Source organism: Homalodisca vitripennis, chromosome 5, assembly GCF_021130785.1.
Source record: "Homalodisca vitripennis isolate AUS2020 chromosome 5, UT_GWSS_2.1, whole genome shotgun sequence".
NCBI classification, from domain to species: Eukaryota; Metazoa; Arthropoda; class Insecta; order Hemiptera; family Cicadellidae; genus Homalodisca; species Homalodisca vitripennis.
Genome location: NC_060211.1, coordinates 51,977,978 through 51,994,977, shown reverse-complemented (window position 1 = coordinate 51,994,977; position 17,000 = coordinate 51,977,978). Strand labels below are relative to the sequence as shown.

General features: G+C 32.9%; 1 protein-coding gene across 7 annotated transcripts in view; it reads right to left on the bottom strand.

Annotated features, from left to right (window-relative positions):
• The window catches only part of LOC124362179 (SH3 and multiple ankyrin repeat domains protein 3), a 328,512-nt gene that overhangs the window by 16,386 nt on the left and 295,126 nt on the right, over positions 1–17,000 (bottom strand). For 2 of the 7 annotated variants that reach the window (XM_046816435.1, XM_046816436.1), the window contains 4 exons: positions 16,043–16,304; positions 13,173–13,376; positions 3,582–3,746; positions 1,068–1,109 (listed from right to left, as the gene is read on the bottom strand). In XM_046816435.1, coding sequence (XP_046672391.1) covers positions 1,068–1,109; positions 3,582–3,746; positions 13,173–13,376; positions 16,043–16,304 — 673 coding nt within the window. The remainder of the gene's footprint in view (positions 1–1,067; positions 1,110–3,581; positions 3,747–13,172; positions 13,377–16,042; positions 16,305–17,000) is intronic. The other 5 variants (XM_046816437.1, XM_046816439.1, XM_046816441.1 and 2 more) reach the window with 3 other exon arrangements.

Sequence of the window (17,000 nt, the reverse complement as noted above, 5' to 3'; positions counted from 1 at the left end):
CAAATAAGAATCTAAAAATGTTCAGAAGTACAAATAATAAACTCATGCTAAGCCTTTGTTCGCAGAATAAAACTGTCGTGTCCCTATAAAACAAGCTTTATGCAATTAATTTCAAGTTGCAGGATAAATTAGTCAATGGTTTCTAGCGTCAAGTGCTTCAAGTTTTTGTGTTGTAAGTTAATATAATTTTGGTTTTGCATGCTGATTTCAAATTCATTAATAATTAATTCAAACAAGCTATGCGATTCATGTCCTTTGTCTTTCCTCTGTATAAAATAGGCTCTTACATAACCCTAAATCAATTTAATTGCTCATGATATGGATATAAAAGCTTGTCCACAGAGATATGAGACAATAAAATTTACAAATCTCACATGCACTGGTATGAAGACAAGATCATTCCTTTCTTTTACAGCAGTTAATAATACACTGCAAGTACAATAGAATTTCCTCATTTGGATTAAAATCTATGCAAGTCCATAGATAATATGAACTTTTAAATAAATATCCCTTATGTTATTTATTGGGTATAAATTACCTCACTTCATTCTCATTCATTCTCAAAATTTGTAGTAAATAGCTGTATAATCAAAATTTAGAACTGTTTAGCAAAGTAAGTATTAGTTTTTTTATGAAACGCAATACCATCGTCAATTCTTTTGTCTGTGTGTACCATTTCTATGAGTTTATAAAATGTTCATTGTTTCATTAAGATTTTGTTCTGATTCTTCTAAACGTAATATACATGAAAGCCTTCATGAGGATTAATATATATTATAAATATATACAATGTATGTATCTTCATGAGGATTTATTCGCTGTATAGGTAAACCAAAGTAGATATTATCCTGGTTTCTCATTACCTCAACTTTTAGTAAGATACTAGGAAAGAATTGAACAGGCCAGTACGATTAGACAAGCACTTCTGACATTCCAAGATACATATTTTGTCCTGGTTAGACGAGATATACTGTACAGACTCAGACTGTGCCACCGCACTCTGTGAACCATAGCCCCTACCACACTATGTCTACTGGCCTTGTGGTCCCATGCACATTACAACTTACATAACACTTCAAACTTCCACTTCTTTGTTAAAGTTGAAAAACCTAAGGACAACAATTGACACATTAGACCTTAACAAGAGTTTTTACTGAGTTTGCCCATGCAATAACACTGTGGATAGCAATAGATCTGTATACGAAAAGCACATGAACTACAATAAAAACTTTTGTTTTCCAACTAAAGTAATTGAATCATGACAGAATCCTACTATAAAATAAATTTTAACTAAACAAACTACTAAGATTGTATGTATTATAAAACTAATACAAAATAATGTTACATTAATTGTATAGATAAATAATTAAAATAATATAATGTCACAGTTCAACAACTGGTAGTATGCAAGTGGTGAATTTAACTCCATTTCACATTCCGCTTAGTGCAGCGTCTGAGATCTGACACTGTTACAGACTCTTTTGTGGCTTAGGGGTCTCTGATGTTGAAACAATGCAACATGAAAACAATAAGAACTCATCGTGTTAGCAATATAGGTTTTGAATACTGAAATCATGGAGAGTACTATATGGTATTGCTACGGTAGGTATTCTACTGTTTTGATCTTGCTAAATCCCTTCAGATGGCATGGCTCCAGATTCCAGGAGTCAAGTCTGTGACAGTGTCAAATTTCAAACGCTGCATTCATAGGAAGGTGAAATTGAGCTAAACTTAACATTTGCATTGAATCAACCTTTCCCATCATAGCCATGCTAATTGATAGTAAGTTTTCAATTTACGTACTAAATTTAGTACAGTTTAAGTACAAAATTCCAATGAATTTTTTTCATATTTCAAAGTAAATTCTCAAGTAATGTAAATGATGGTAATTGTAAGAAGTGTCTAAATGGTAGTAGATTTACTCGATATGTGACTTAATAAAAAGGAAAAATTTTCTCGTAAGTATAATCCTTAAAGTCCTGGGAATAGTAAGATGATAGAAAAAATCCATACAATCGAAAGTTTTAGATATGTTAGTAAAAGCTCCTGTTCTTAATAGCTGAGCTGAAAATGTCAAGTTATTTGTTGAAAATTGATTATTAACATGGATGATTTGAAAGAATAAAAGGCTTTCAGACATTTGTCATCGTCATATGTGATAAGAAGTCTTGTAAAAATGGTCAATGCCAAAGAATTCCTGTTATTTACGGTCATCACCCCCTAGGACCCAAGTTTGAGTTCTGATGAAGTTGGAATTTTTGCATGCTAAAAAAATAATAATCTGAGACTTGTAAAGTAATGTAATAAAATTAAAAAGAAAGAAAAAAAAACAAATTTTTTTAAGATTATATAGAAAATTAGTACATTTTATATTCAAACATGTTTTGTCTAATTAATACTGCTCTAAACAAAAATATTTGACCGAAAAAACAAAATAGTAATATTATTGCAGTTTGCAACCCTTTGAAGGCAATGCAACTATATATAGGACTCCTCTAAATGTGTGCAAGAAAGCTTTACCATAGCAGCTTATTTATAATCATCAATATTTGTGAAAGAGCCCCAAAGTATTATTTATAATTTTCCATAGTTACTGCCATTGTATGATAATATACTGGTTGTTCAGAAACACCCTGTATATTAATCTATTTTTCAAAAACATGTATTTAGGGAGTTTTGAAGCTTCAAGAAGCTACTCTATAAACTTCAGTCAGTTGTATAATTAAAAGTGTGGTAACCATGAAAATCAGCTAATTATCTGGCTCTTCCAAAAAGGTCTGAAATTTATTTAAATTTCACCAGTTATACAAAACTGCATACATTGTAGTATTATTTTAAGATGCGTTGTCTGTTATTTTATGAATTGAATCCACATACATTTAACTTTTAAAGGTTCTATTCTATTCTAATTACTTGCATAAATTACTTTGCATACTAATACAACCCTCAGCCAGCAAACAATACATACAGACTCTACTTACTATGCCTACAGGAATTTACATAACCCAAACAGGAGCGTCACCAGTTAACCCATTCCAGGTCACTGACTGCGTTGGGCCTTATGGCTCAGTGACAAGCTTGACTTCTCATATTGTACTGTTTTAAATATTGTATCCTAATAGTTATGTCTGGTGGTATATGTTTTTTAGGCAATTTGGTATTTTTAACATGAATCTACACTTAGTTTTACCATTAAACTTCCCTAAATTACCAACATATCGCACTATTATAATCTAGTTGTACAGCACTTACTTGAGCTTATTGTATTTTTCGTTTAGTAGTGCTAATTAATTGTTATTTTTCTTAGATGTATACATATAAGTAACGTTTTATACGGTTTTACAGTATAAAGGTGCAAGTGATATATTGGAAAACCCAAATTTACTTAATTTGAAGGTAGTTTTGACTGAAGACTGTGGTTGCCTTGGTGATACTCTCCATTTCATGTGGCCACTGTTCTGTGATTTAAATATTCCATACCCCCAGGACAATGCTATAATTTATTTATTTTTTTTTTTTTTTTCCTTAATTCTCTTAGAATCTCGTAAGCTCAGATCAATAAAGCTGATAGTGACACTGACCCTCAAGGATGTCGCCCTGACAGAGCCGCAAGTGGCCGGGCTGGCTGCTGCTGTAGTTCTCCACGCAGACGACGCTGGTCCCAGGCAAGGTGATGGAGTCGCTGTTGGCTGTCCCCACTCCCGAGCTGTCACTGATGATGTCACTCGTGTCACACAAGCTCTTGTCTGGAACATAACTCTACTGTTAGCTTTGTGAGACTGAATGATGAATGTTCCACCAATTCATCTATCAATTCTTCCCAAGAAGGAAGGGCTGATATTAATTTTTTAACATTCGTAAGTTCTTTCTTCTTTGTGATTGAAGGCAGAGAAAAATGGATTAGTTACTAAGCACCAGAGAGAAGAGTGGTATATAGTAAACTGTAATGTTCAACAGACAACAGGTATTTCTGGGAGAATCCAAATGTTATTGCCTCAATAGCGTTGTACGGGATCATCTTCTCTAGATATTCCAGGTCGGGATTTTGTATTCCATACCTTAATAACAACGTTAATTGAGTCTCAATAAGAACACATACCAAGACAACGGTGCTTTGATGTCTAATGTTAGAAACACCATGTATTTGTAGAAGATGTAAATGGCATAGAATGTTACAACATTATAACGTTAAATATACCAATGGATGGACGCAACACAGTGGATGCTGGTTACAATTAAGTTGTACAGCACAAGATATGTTTATTTGGAAGTTCACAATACTAGACGGGCCTTAAATCATAGCTGCTGATAAGAATAACAATGAGGATAAAGGCAGAGACCAGCAGGAGAAGTGGTGGTCTATAACAGTTATACAGTCAAGACAATATGAACTCAGGAAGAGTCCAAAATCCCCAGTAGTATGGGTGAGGCTCATGTTATGTTTGTATATGTTTACATGGACTGCACCCTACAAGAAAACACTCTACAAGTGAAGGTGGTATTTAGGTATCCTGTGTACTGTTAATTGTCATATAAAGTGTGTCCCACAAACAGTTTTACACCAAGACATGTTCATTTACTGACCAATCATTTTGAAACTTTACACATTTTTCAATTAGAATTTCAAGAATGGTGTTTATAAATTACAACTCCCTTATATTCACATATGAAGTTTTTTCAACTAAATACCAAAGACAGTTTTATCAAAAAACTAATTGAAAAGTGTGTAAAATTTCAAAATGATCAGCCAGTAAATGAGCATGTCATGAAAGCTTAAACGTGTAAAAGTTTTAGTGGGACACACTGTATAGGAAACTGCTGTGCATACAAGTACATTAAAAAAATACTACAGAATGCATGATGGTTGTATTAAGACTCACAATGATGTATGCGAGATGATGGCTCCGGCTTTATCCAGCACTGGTTGGTCTGTGGTATGAACAGGATTATTCTGAACACTGATAAGGGATGAAGAGATTTTGTATAATCTGAGTAAAATATAAGTAAAATCTGAGATATTATTGAGACTTTGGTGGTAAGTGGATTTATTGAGTGATTTATAAACCACAATAGAGCTCAAGTATTGAGATACAAATCATTGAGCCTGAGTTTTATGCAGAGCTGGTTGATTTGTGGCTGAAACATGACTTTTCTGAATGCTCATGAGGGATACTGTCAAATATATTCAAAATGAGATGAGATCTATATGTTATCAACACCCTGATGGTAAGTGAATTTCCTGAGTGGTTTGTAAAGGACATGACAGTGGTCAAAAAGGATTTCATAAATTACCATTGTTTGTTATAAGAAGTATAAAATTATGTTTCGAAGACTAAAATCTCTCTTCTTTAGGTGTCAAAAAACCCTAATATTTCATAAAAAATTACAAACTAAAAAGTGTGGCAATGAAATGCCACTCAAAAATTAATTTAATATCCTGCCAGATACACCAACACCATGGAGTCCAGATTGAAGAGAATGGAACCCAGCAAAGTTGTGAAGTTCAGTAACCTGTTCTCCCATCCAATGGTTTAGAGTTGAATGAATTAAAAGTTATAACCATTATGTGTACTAATGCTCTTCAGTTCCCAACATCACTCACTTTCTCTTTCATGTCCATCCTTTTGTACCCTGTTAGTTCCGTTCAGATTGTTGTCAATAAGAAGAAAATCTTGTGAGTATTTAACTACGGCTATTCATGAGAGTTAGGTAGTTCAAGATAAATTGTATAATTGGTATTTGCTACCTATATTACATACCCCATTCGTTCACAAGCTTGATCAATAGATTTTCTTATGTTTCCTTTTAGAGGTGATACAATGTGGTATTAGAAAGTTCCTGGACTAAGTCTGCTAATTTTTGTTTTCTTACCTGGGCTATTATTGGCTGTTATCCCCTTCAAAATGAGCTCTAATTGAGTTGATACAATGAACTCAGCAGTTTTTCCGGAAAGTTGTTGAGAACGTCCTGCATTTTTGTTGTTGTATATCTTCAACACTTTCAAAACTATGACCTTCCATAAGTATTTTCATTTTTGGGAAGAGAGAAAAGTCACAAGGAGCTAAATCTGGCAAATAGGCAGGATGTGGAAGCCTTGTTGTTTTTGGCCAAAAAAACTGTGTTCTTTTCTAGCAAGTGTGAGCTAAAGCGTTGTCATGATGCAACAGCCAGTTTTTATCTTTCCACAAATCAGGCCTTTTTCAACGCACATTTTCCTTCAAAACACTTCTCACTTGTCTTGCATTTTCGCTCTTGGTGATTGTGGACTTTCAACCACAACCACACTGAAGACTGCTTTTTTGTTTCTGGATTATAATCCTACAAACAACTTTCATCACCAGTTATGATACTGGATATGAATGTGGGCTCACTTTCAGATGTCTCACTTTGAGTTCAGTGCACACCAATCAATCGCAGTTTCTGATCGACAGTCAAAAGCCGAGGCACAAATTTTGTGGCAAATCGATGTATGCCTAGACTTTCAGTTAAAAATGTTTGACATATTCTATAGCTAATTCTGACACCACTACATAAGTCATTTATTGCCTGACACAGCGGCTATTGCAGCAGAGACCACTGACACGCTAGCTTGTACAGTTGTGTCCAAAAGGAATGGCAAGTGCAGCCTGGGAACTTTCTGATACCAACTCGTATAAGTTTATACAACAATCATTGTGTTCTCTGATTAAAGTTTATTACTGATGATGGGTGATTTAAGAGAATAATAGGATTTTAAACATTTGTCATTGTTGAATGTTACAGAAATAAAACACTACATTTAAGGATTGGGTATTTTATTTCTACCTACCTATCCTCTTCTTTAACTGCCAAACACACCTTGACATAAGGTTGTGTACATACACAAAAATTAAAAACCTATCAATGTGTGAGGATGAACTTGTTACAATTTAACTTAACAAGAGAACAAGTTGTACCTTTCTGTTCTCTTTATTTCATATGACGTGCCGTAATACTACAGGAAGTGCCAATATTGATTCTCACCAGTCTCTCACCTTTTATGGTTCATGCAGCATGTGTTGTAACCATATGCCTGGTTTTTTGCAAATTACGTGGATTGGTTTGGAAATATTCTTTACAGTGTGGACTTAGAGGTGTATGTTTTGGTTTTTTAACAAGCCAAGTTAGTGAGTTTTTGCTTTTTTTCAATTTTTGTGTATGCTTAACCTTATGTCTTAAGCTTTTCTGACATCTGAAGAAGAGGATAGGTTCCAATCCTCGAAAAACAAATTTTTGTTTTTGTAACATTGGCTATAATTATGGTCAATACTGAACATCCTGATATCCCTCTAATTTTTGCTTTTTAGAGTTGATGAAAATTGATTAAAAAAAATTGTGTCCTACCAAACTGAACGTTGGAATGAAAAGTGGGTCAGTGATTAAGAACTATTAAATCTGTTTTGCTTTCCTCAAACCACTCAGTCATCTGAATTAAAAGGTTTTAATTTCATAAAAAGCTAGGACTTGTTTCTAAAACCCACATCTAGCCTTTTCTCAGTGGGAAATGCTGTATGTTTTTTTTTTTTTTTAATTTTATATAACAGTCTTTAACATATCATGCAATCAGGAAATTTACTTCTCAACCAAACATTCATGACATTATGAGAACTCTTCAAGTGTACATCACATCCTGTTAGGATGTTGGGAGTTTTACTGGACCTTACTGTTGAGTTTGTCGGTTCTAAAACAGGTGTCCTGATGGTTCTAAATCATCTGCAACGTTAATGGTTGGTAACACTAATCTAGCTGGGTTAAGATTGGATGCTTGTTTAATGTGACAGAGGTATAATCAGGAGCTTTCCCTAAATGATAAGAAGCATTTGATATTTCTGAGATGGTTGTGGAGAAATATTCCAATCTCTGAACCAATCATCTGATACCTTTTCCTGGAGAGGAAACATACCTGAGCATTCCTTGAATAGTTATTGTTAAAAATACCCACTTCCACCTTACATCTCATCTCGCTGCACAGAGCTCGTAAGTTCGACATCATAAGGCATCTTCACAACAGCAGGACTGACTTTTTGACTAACGTGAAACATGGGGTGATTCTGAACGTTGTGCAAAGCAAGAGAAGGGATATAAAAGAGTTAAGGAAATGAGAAAAAATATGTATATTATAAAATAATAAAAGGGTTATCACAGAATTATAAAAATTAATATTTATTTTGTAAATTTCATGCATAATTGATATTATTGCAATACATATTATTAAATGAATGTTTTATGTTGTGTGTTTTATTATTTATAGATGTATGAATAGAACTGTTACCTTTACAATCAGTAGTGTGGTAAACAAAGTTTATAATAACATTATTTTATAGACTCCTGAGAAAACTTAAGAAGAATGTATTACTTTTGCATTGTATTTTTTCACTAAACCTTAAACTAGAGGTGTAATGATTCTAAAGATGTTTAAGTTGTACTTAGTTACATCAGTAGAAAAGCTATCCAATTTAGTTTATGTGACTACAGCAGTTTCATCGTCCTGTTTCATGTTGATAAAAGCTTTGACATTCCAGAGAGTATATCTTGCATCCATATGGAGATTGTGTAACAGAAATTTTGTTTGGAGTTTTAATCCATTATAATCTTATAGTAGTTCTATCAATTTATAAAGTAAAATTAAATAGTGTTGAGTATTTTTTAATTGTCAGAGTTTACTTAATACAACATGTGTTTTATAGTTTACTGTAATATGTTTATAATTGATCAAATCAAATCTGTTTTATTGCTGAGACAATAATACATCGTATGGCAAACGTCAATTAATAATAATATCCTAAAATTTCAGTCATTCATACTGTAATACACATACAGACATACAATGTTTAAAGTCACACCTCTTTCATTCATCGCCAATGCAACCCACTTCGAACAGCGGTGTCATTCTTCAAATTGAGCGGCCTCCCAGTTGAAAGCCAAAAACTCACCTGCATTATAAAACGCTTGAGACACCAAGAAGCGTTTTAGGCGAGTCTTAAACGCCTTTGGCGTTGGAGCATCTTTGATTGGATTGGGCAGTCTGTTGAGGAATTGAACACCCGCTTGTGAAGGCAGGCGTTCATAAACCACCGTTCTGTGTCTACCAGTTCGGTAGTTTGCTCTGCCACGTGTCTCATACATGTGTATGTCTTGTCCTCTGGTTAAGGTACATTTATTCACACAAAACATAGTTGTTTCCAATATGTAGAGACATGGCAGAGTCAACAGCTGCAATTTCTTGAAAACTTGCCTGCACGACTCTCTGAATTTGATTTTAGCGATGATTCGAATTGCTTTTTTTTGGAGTCTGAAAACTCTTTGGAACTGAGTGTTAGCGCAAGCTCCCCAAAGGATCACTCCATAGGCCAGGTGGGGGTATATCAAGCCATAATACGCCGTAATCAGTACCTGACTCGGGCAGTATTTTGCTAAAGACCTCAGAACAAAGATGCCTGAGCAGATTTTGGCGCAAACATGATCAATGTGCACATTCCATGTCAGTCCTCGATCAAGGTACATTCCAAGGAATTTTGAAGAGTAGACTTCGTCCAGTGTGGAGTCAGCCATCAAGATGGCAGGTCCGCACTGGTTGCCCCCAGTGCGCAAAGAAAAATTTAAAACGTTAGTTTTTGAAGAGTTTATTGTGAGGTTGAGGCTGTTGAAGTATTGGACACAGTTGTTGATATCAACAAAAGCCTATTGTTCCAAAACTTCGCTTGATCTTGCATTGAAAAAAAGAGTCGTATCATCTGCAAACTGCACTGATGTTTACTTTGTTTGATAAAATATTACTTTATTGGTTAAAATACAATAAGTTTGGTTATGGATAAAATATAAATGCAATGAAGAAATAGCTACAATAATGATAAAGCTGGCCTGAATTTATAATTTAATATATTTTCTGATGTATTATAACAATATGAAAGTTTATATATTTCTAAGTCTTAACCCTTTAATGCCCCAATTATGATTCTCTAAAAGCTTTTTTTAAATGTTTCCTCATATATCAACAATTTTGTATAAATTCAATAGTGGGCATATACAGTGAATTGTACATAAGTAAAAAATGAATTGTTTGAACAATTCAACAGAGGGTGTTTAAAGAGTTTACTTGTTCAGGTAAAAATTTTATTTCTGGTAAAAATAACACATTATACTGTGTAAATAAACTACAATAAATTATTTTGAACATAACATGTTGACATCTTTAGAACACTTACAATATTTAAAATTAATTTTAAAATTTTAATTTTTGAAATGATAAATGAAAGAAACTATTTATTGGTTTTAACTGTTGTAAAAAATCAAGATATTCTTTACTATGCATGTGAAACCTTATCCGATTTGAATTCAACCATATTACCAGTTTTAAAAACTTCCTCAAATTCAGAAATATTATCATCTGGATTAACCGACACCTTACCTCCCGAATAATCTAATTTTCATTACTTATTAGAATCAAATAGTGACGAATGTAAGAATAACTAATAAATTAATCAAAATATTCCTGCATTTTAAAGTGATTCACAAGGGCATGCAATATTGAGTGAATGTGATCTGTCAAATTAGAAAATCAACAACTATAGGCTATGCCCAACCAGCAAGTGAAAACGCTGACTACAACGACTAAGGTCACTGCAGTATTAGTCATTTAAAGAGTTTTATTTGAAAGAAAGAAACTATTTATCTCGGTATATATATATATATATATATATATATATATATATATATATACTCATTTGTACAAAACCACAATGTAGAAAAAGTTTGCACAACTGGTTAGTGTTAAATTATGAAGATATTTTTATCATATTGTTTTCTATGCAATTATGAATTTAATAAAAAATGAAAATAGCAATTTTATACATTTTTAATTGCAGTGTGTGGCTAAAATAGTTTATATTAATATTTTTACTACATTTTAAAACACATTTAGCATTTGTAAGTAAAGAAGTGTTTACCAGATATTGCAAAGTAATTATGCCATACGAAAAAGTTTTAAAGTTTTGTTTATTTAACAATTAAAAAAAAAAATTATGAACTTTTAATGCTGATGCATTAAAATAAAAATAAAAATTATTTATGAGTTTTTTTCTTCTCAGTCATTGATAATTTTTGTGTGCTATAAGTAAAGAAAATAATATTTTTTGAACCAACTGATCTTTAAGCGATGTTTTAAAATTAAATTGATAAGGATACATTTTTGTAGGGTTATTACAAAATTACTTTTAAGTTATTTTGAAGAATAGAAGGAAATTGTATTGAATGCTAAGTTGGATACTTTGAGTTCTATGTATGAAATGGAGAAGGAATCAATCTGCAAATTGACATTGGATCCCACAATCACTAACGAAAATAAAAGTTCAGAGTAAAATCTTAGCCAACACACTTTCTTCTAAGGCATCAAAATCCTACCAGTCATGAAGAATCTAACAACATGACTTCATAATTCTTTTTGCTTACTGCATGTGTTCCTGTTAAACATTTTCAAATAGTTGATGATGTCAAAAGAAAAAGTTATAAATAGAGCTTACCTTAAAATCTGCTTTGAGACGAGTTAACTAAACAACTAATTAGGCTAAGTTAAACTAGAAAATGTGAATAGTGTGAAGGAATAGGTAGTTTTGTAGAGTTTAAATAATTCACTCTCAAAAGTACATTAAATAACGTTATTTTTGCAAGTAAATTGAAAAATATTTATGCTTTCAAAATAATTAGTATATCTTAACTACTCCATCATTGCATAATTTGTATGAGGGAGCACATTCAGACCTACCCATTCCTTTATACAAGCTGATATTGGTTCTATATTCAGTTGGCAGTGAGTAGGTAAAGGAAATTGCATACTTGTTCATAGCCTACATTTTCCACTCTAAAAAAAGTAGCCTTTCTGGTAATAACCAAAACTCCAGCCTGAAATCAGTTGTTTACATTTTTCTCATACCGTATAGCACTAACTGATTTCAGACATTTTCGTATTTTTATAATGCATAAGCCACTATATCCATCACGATTTATAAACAAAAATACCCCTGGAATGAAAATGAATTGTTAATTTCAGCGGTTTGTTTTACTATACTGGCATCAGTGACTTAAAGTGAAATAATTACTTGCCCATTTTATGTGCTTTAATCGAGTTTGGAGTTTTTCTTTCTCAAATGTAAAACAAAAACAAAATGTATTATTTAACAAAATTAATATTTACTTAATGCCAGTGGCTTTATTTTATGTAATTTAACCTTATAAAATGTGTATTAATTCACAGATTGTGTCTTAATAGCAATTTATAATTTGATGAAATGTGTATCCAGATGTATCGAAGTAACCCTGTGTGTACATTGTGCGGTTGTGATTATTTTTGTTCATTTTGGGTAATGATAATGAATATATATTGATCATTTTATGATTTGTTTGATGCTTTACTAAATTTTGGTTGAAATTTAAGATGCTTGTAATATAAAAAGAAAATTTGAAATTAATCATTGAAAACATTGCAACAAATTTAGCCTTCTTGTAGTATTTAAGATTTTGGCAATATTTTTATAATTAATACTTTAACACCAAGTAAAATGTAAAACTTTATAATGTATTTATTAAAACAAAATAAAATCTTTAACACTTTTCTTACCTAAGATTTTAAGTTTAATCTATTATTATTATTTGCGGGATTTACCCAAGTCCTATCACATAACAATATTTGTTTCAAATTTTATATTTGGTCTGGATGAAAAATTGGTTCATAATATGAAAAGGGTTTAGACAGTAATTACCTATGAGTTCTGGTATAAAATTAATATATAATGCATATATGTTTAAACTCAATTTATAATTTGTAAAACTCTTTTTAAATTCGGGTGCAGAACACCAAACACTATCTGCCTTTTGAAGAACTTTCAACTGCCACTTTGAAGGTGAATGTAGTATCTTGCAATAAATGATTTTCACTAATTTAGTGCCTTATGAACTAATTTTTATCATTTTTATACCTATATTAGAATTAAATTGTTTTCATACAATTATTTGTAATTTTTGAAAATTATTTCAATTTACAAGTTTTCCCAACATAATTAATTTGAAAAAGTACATTGAATTTACACAGTTCATAATTTACCAATACTGCCAACTTAATATGGAATGGTCCAAATTGTGCAAGGGTGCAAGTAACTAACCTGTGACATAGCTGGCCGTGTCTTCCGTTGTTGTAGTCTTAGTGGAGCCCGACGAAGTCTCGCTGAGACTGGACGATGCAGAGCTGAAGGGAGGAAACGACCGGGCGGAGGGGGAAGGGGATGGAGGGGGCATGGGGGCGGCGGGGACGTACGGCAACATACTTCGCCGCCTCGGATTGTAGCGAGGGAGCTCTCGGAAGGGGACTGCACATAAAACAACAGAAACGGGGATGGTGTTAAAGCAGAAGTGAGAAAAACAAAATAAGACGTAAAGACAGCGATGACATGGTCGTGAGAAGGTTAGTTACAGCTTGTTGAAAATAAAACAAACAGAGGTGGAATGGAGGTGTGAGTCAGACTGTTACTGCTTACAGGACACTGACAGGATAAGGAAGTGATAAAGAGTGATAACAAGTGCCCCACTGCATCAGTATTGGCCTTGAAGTATTCTGTTTCCAGTTAAACACTCAATTAACTAATTTTGTAAAATAGATAGTATTTACATATTTTCAAAATATAAAATGCATTAATAATGCAATTCCTGCTGTAACCATAGTCCTGTAATATACTGTGTTTCCATTTCTGAGACAATTCTGAATTTTAAATCCAAGCAAGATTTAATCAAAAGTATTTAAAGTAGTTTCAAGAGAAGAAAGATAGAAACTGAAGAGTTCAAATAAAATAATGTATCTCCACAACAACACGTAACACCATGCTTTCTAATTTAACCAAACCCTTTAAGAGACAGCTAGCAGACAGACAATATTACTCAAAAACAATATCGACACTTTAATAGTTTTAACACTTTTTCAATGTGCATTTCTCTAGCTTTTTAAAGGTGGCGGAATCTATGCAGTGAGTTTTGACTGCGTAATCACAAAGCAAAAGCTCTCTTTGAACAGGGGCACTGTAGAGATAGACATGGACTCTTGGCAAGAATTGCATGCAATAATGTAATAAAGATGTGAGAAAGAGAGAGGAGAGAAGAGATATAGAGAAAGACGTGGGGGAGGGAGGAGGGAGGAACCGCCACCACCAGCACCGGACCAAGCGTTAGTTGTGCTCCTAAGTCTACTCTTTATTATAATACTGAGATTAGACATCACTACACACTTACCTCTTTCGGAAAGTGTACGTTTCTCTTGATTCTTGTTTGGTTTTTTGTATTACACTAGTATTCGCCACCAATTGTTGAGATTCAAATTATTTTTTTGGCACAGAAGTTTGTGTTAAATTGTTTAACTTTATGATAAAACTAAAATTTTTACTAAAATTCAAAACACAAACCGTAAACAGTTTCCAACAATGCGTCTCAGATTTAAAAAATAAATTATATGCAAGCATATATTTTACATTATATTGAAAGTATTAGTAAAAAAGGTTTTATTGACTGAGCTGATTATTTATAATTAAAAATAAACAATACAACTATTTACAAATACCAATAACAAGCAACATTTACTAAAATAAAACAAAAACAAAAAGTCTACAGTTACAACAAATTTATATAAATATTTAAACAACATGCACCACACTAATTGAAACAGTTCACTACAGAAAAAGTAACAAAAACCACAAACGAAGGAAAGTTTTAAGTTCAAATGATTTTTAAACACTGACTACAATACATTTTAAAACATATATAAATACAAATGAAACTTATACGAATGATAACGTCTCTTCCTCCAGCACCACTTTCTTATTCCATGCGACTAGGAAATATTATAAATAGTTACTGATTTATAACTGTTTGTTTCCCTCCAACAGCCCATCAATAACCCAAACATAATCTATATTTTTAGATAAATTTTTAAAATTACAAGATTTCATTTTAAAAAATTTACTTTTCATGGTACAATTTTCATTTATTTTTATTTTTGTTGCCTAGTATGTGGACCAAGCGTCGGTAAATTATATTTAAAAACTTTTTTGTTAGCCTAAATAAATAAAATAAAGTAAATGAAAATGTATAACTATTTTATGTCATTTATTTTAGGGTAGGCTTTAAATAAAGCAGTTTATTTGATAATAATCTTCTTAAATTATGATAACATAAGAGGAATCCACAGGCTCAGTTATGTAATAAAGACCTCCTTACGTAAAATGTTGAGATGCCGAGAATACGAAATTGCAAGATGATAGCTTTGGTATAGGTCACAAAAGCAGGAAATATGGGGAACATAAAATGCAACGGACATTTACTTAGATATATTCACTGAATGATCCTCAGTAAAAGCTTTATTGAAGCTATAATATTAAACTGAAAGAATCACTGTTGGAAATATGTGTAACAAAAGTGGCAGTTGACATCTAAATGAAAATATGTATGATTTTTTGCTCCCTTGATGTAAAGCGTTTTTTGGCAATTTTAACCGTAGTATGTGATGAAAAATGCCTGTATAATTGTACATATATATATTAATAAAAGAATTAATGTACATTGGGAGATATCACTAAGAGTTTATTATCATAATCGTGGTTTATGTTCGTTCTTTCAATAACTTACTGTATATTTAAAAAATTATGTTTAGACCTTTCCTTATTAACTTAATTTATATCGCATACAGCAGATGCACAAAAGGGACTACTTGCATCCTATTTTCTTCCATCTAACGGTAGCCCGGGTTTTTTTTTTTTAAATTAACATGTCAAGAACAAAAATTTACAAAGTGCATGGAAGTTCTCATACCACAAAATAATATTATAGTGCTTTTACATTGAAACTAATTAAATATGTGTTTATATAATTTTTTGCATACATACAAAGTTTATTTAACTCTTAATAGTGAGGCACATTTAATATAATGTATTTAAGGTACATACAGTAGTGGAATGGTGCTTTGATGTACTGGGGGTGATGTAATACTTACCGACATTCTCGGGCCGATGTGCCTGTATGACGTCAGCAAGGTCGAGGTTTCCAGCAATGACTGCCACCTGGTATGGTGTCTGGTTGGCGTAGTTGAGCGCGTCGTGTTGGCAGCCCCGGAACAGCAGCACACGAGCACATGACTCTTGGCCGTTGACAGCACACACATGTAGTGGTGTGTTACCTGAAGCATTGCGGGCATTCATGTCCGCTCCGTAATACAGCAGGTGCTCGAGGTGCTGGACTAAACCGTTCCGGCATGCCTGTGGGAGTCACACTACATCAGTCATCTACAGTTGTGTAACATCACTTGGTGCGAATGTTGAGTTTAGCTTCAGTTTACCCTCCTTTTAATGCAGTGTCAGAAATCTGATGCTGTCACAGAATTGACTACCGGAATCTGGAGAAATCCAAAAACAGTCGGTGACAAAGAAGGTCAAAATGACCTTTTTACATTGTTTGTGATATCAGAGACAATCAGATTACAAAATATAGTATAATTTAGGTGAAGAGGTATTCTCATTGTCTCATCAGGTACACAATCAAATGCTCTCAGGGCCGTACTCAGCTTTGGCGGGCCTCGTCATGTACTGCCACCCGCCCTCGCACAAGTGTGGCGGGCTCTGATAAAATTGTTCAAGAAAACTGGTCTGAGTACAGACCAGAGTGCTCTACACAGACACGATCTCTAAGGACGGTAGAGCAACCCAGTTTTCGACATGAGAGTAGCTATGTTATCATCTGTGGTTAATTAAGTAAACAGCTTATTATTAAATTGGTGAAGTATTGCAATGCGAAATACATAAAAAACCAACAAAACATTAGAACATTCAATAAGCTAAGTGAAAAAAGCCTTTTCCTGAAACAACTTGTTTGCTTACATGGTTTGATAAGGAATGATAATACATAATTGCTTATTTGGATAGATCTCAAAGATGCAACATTTCTCAGCAAAATAT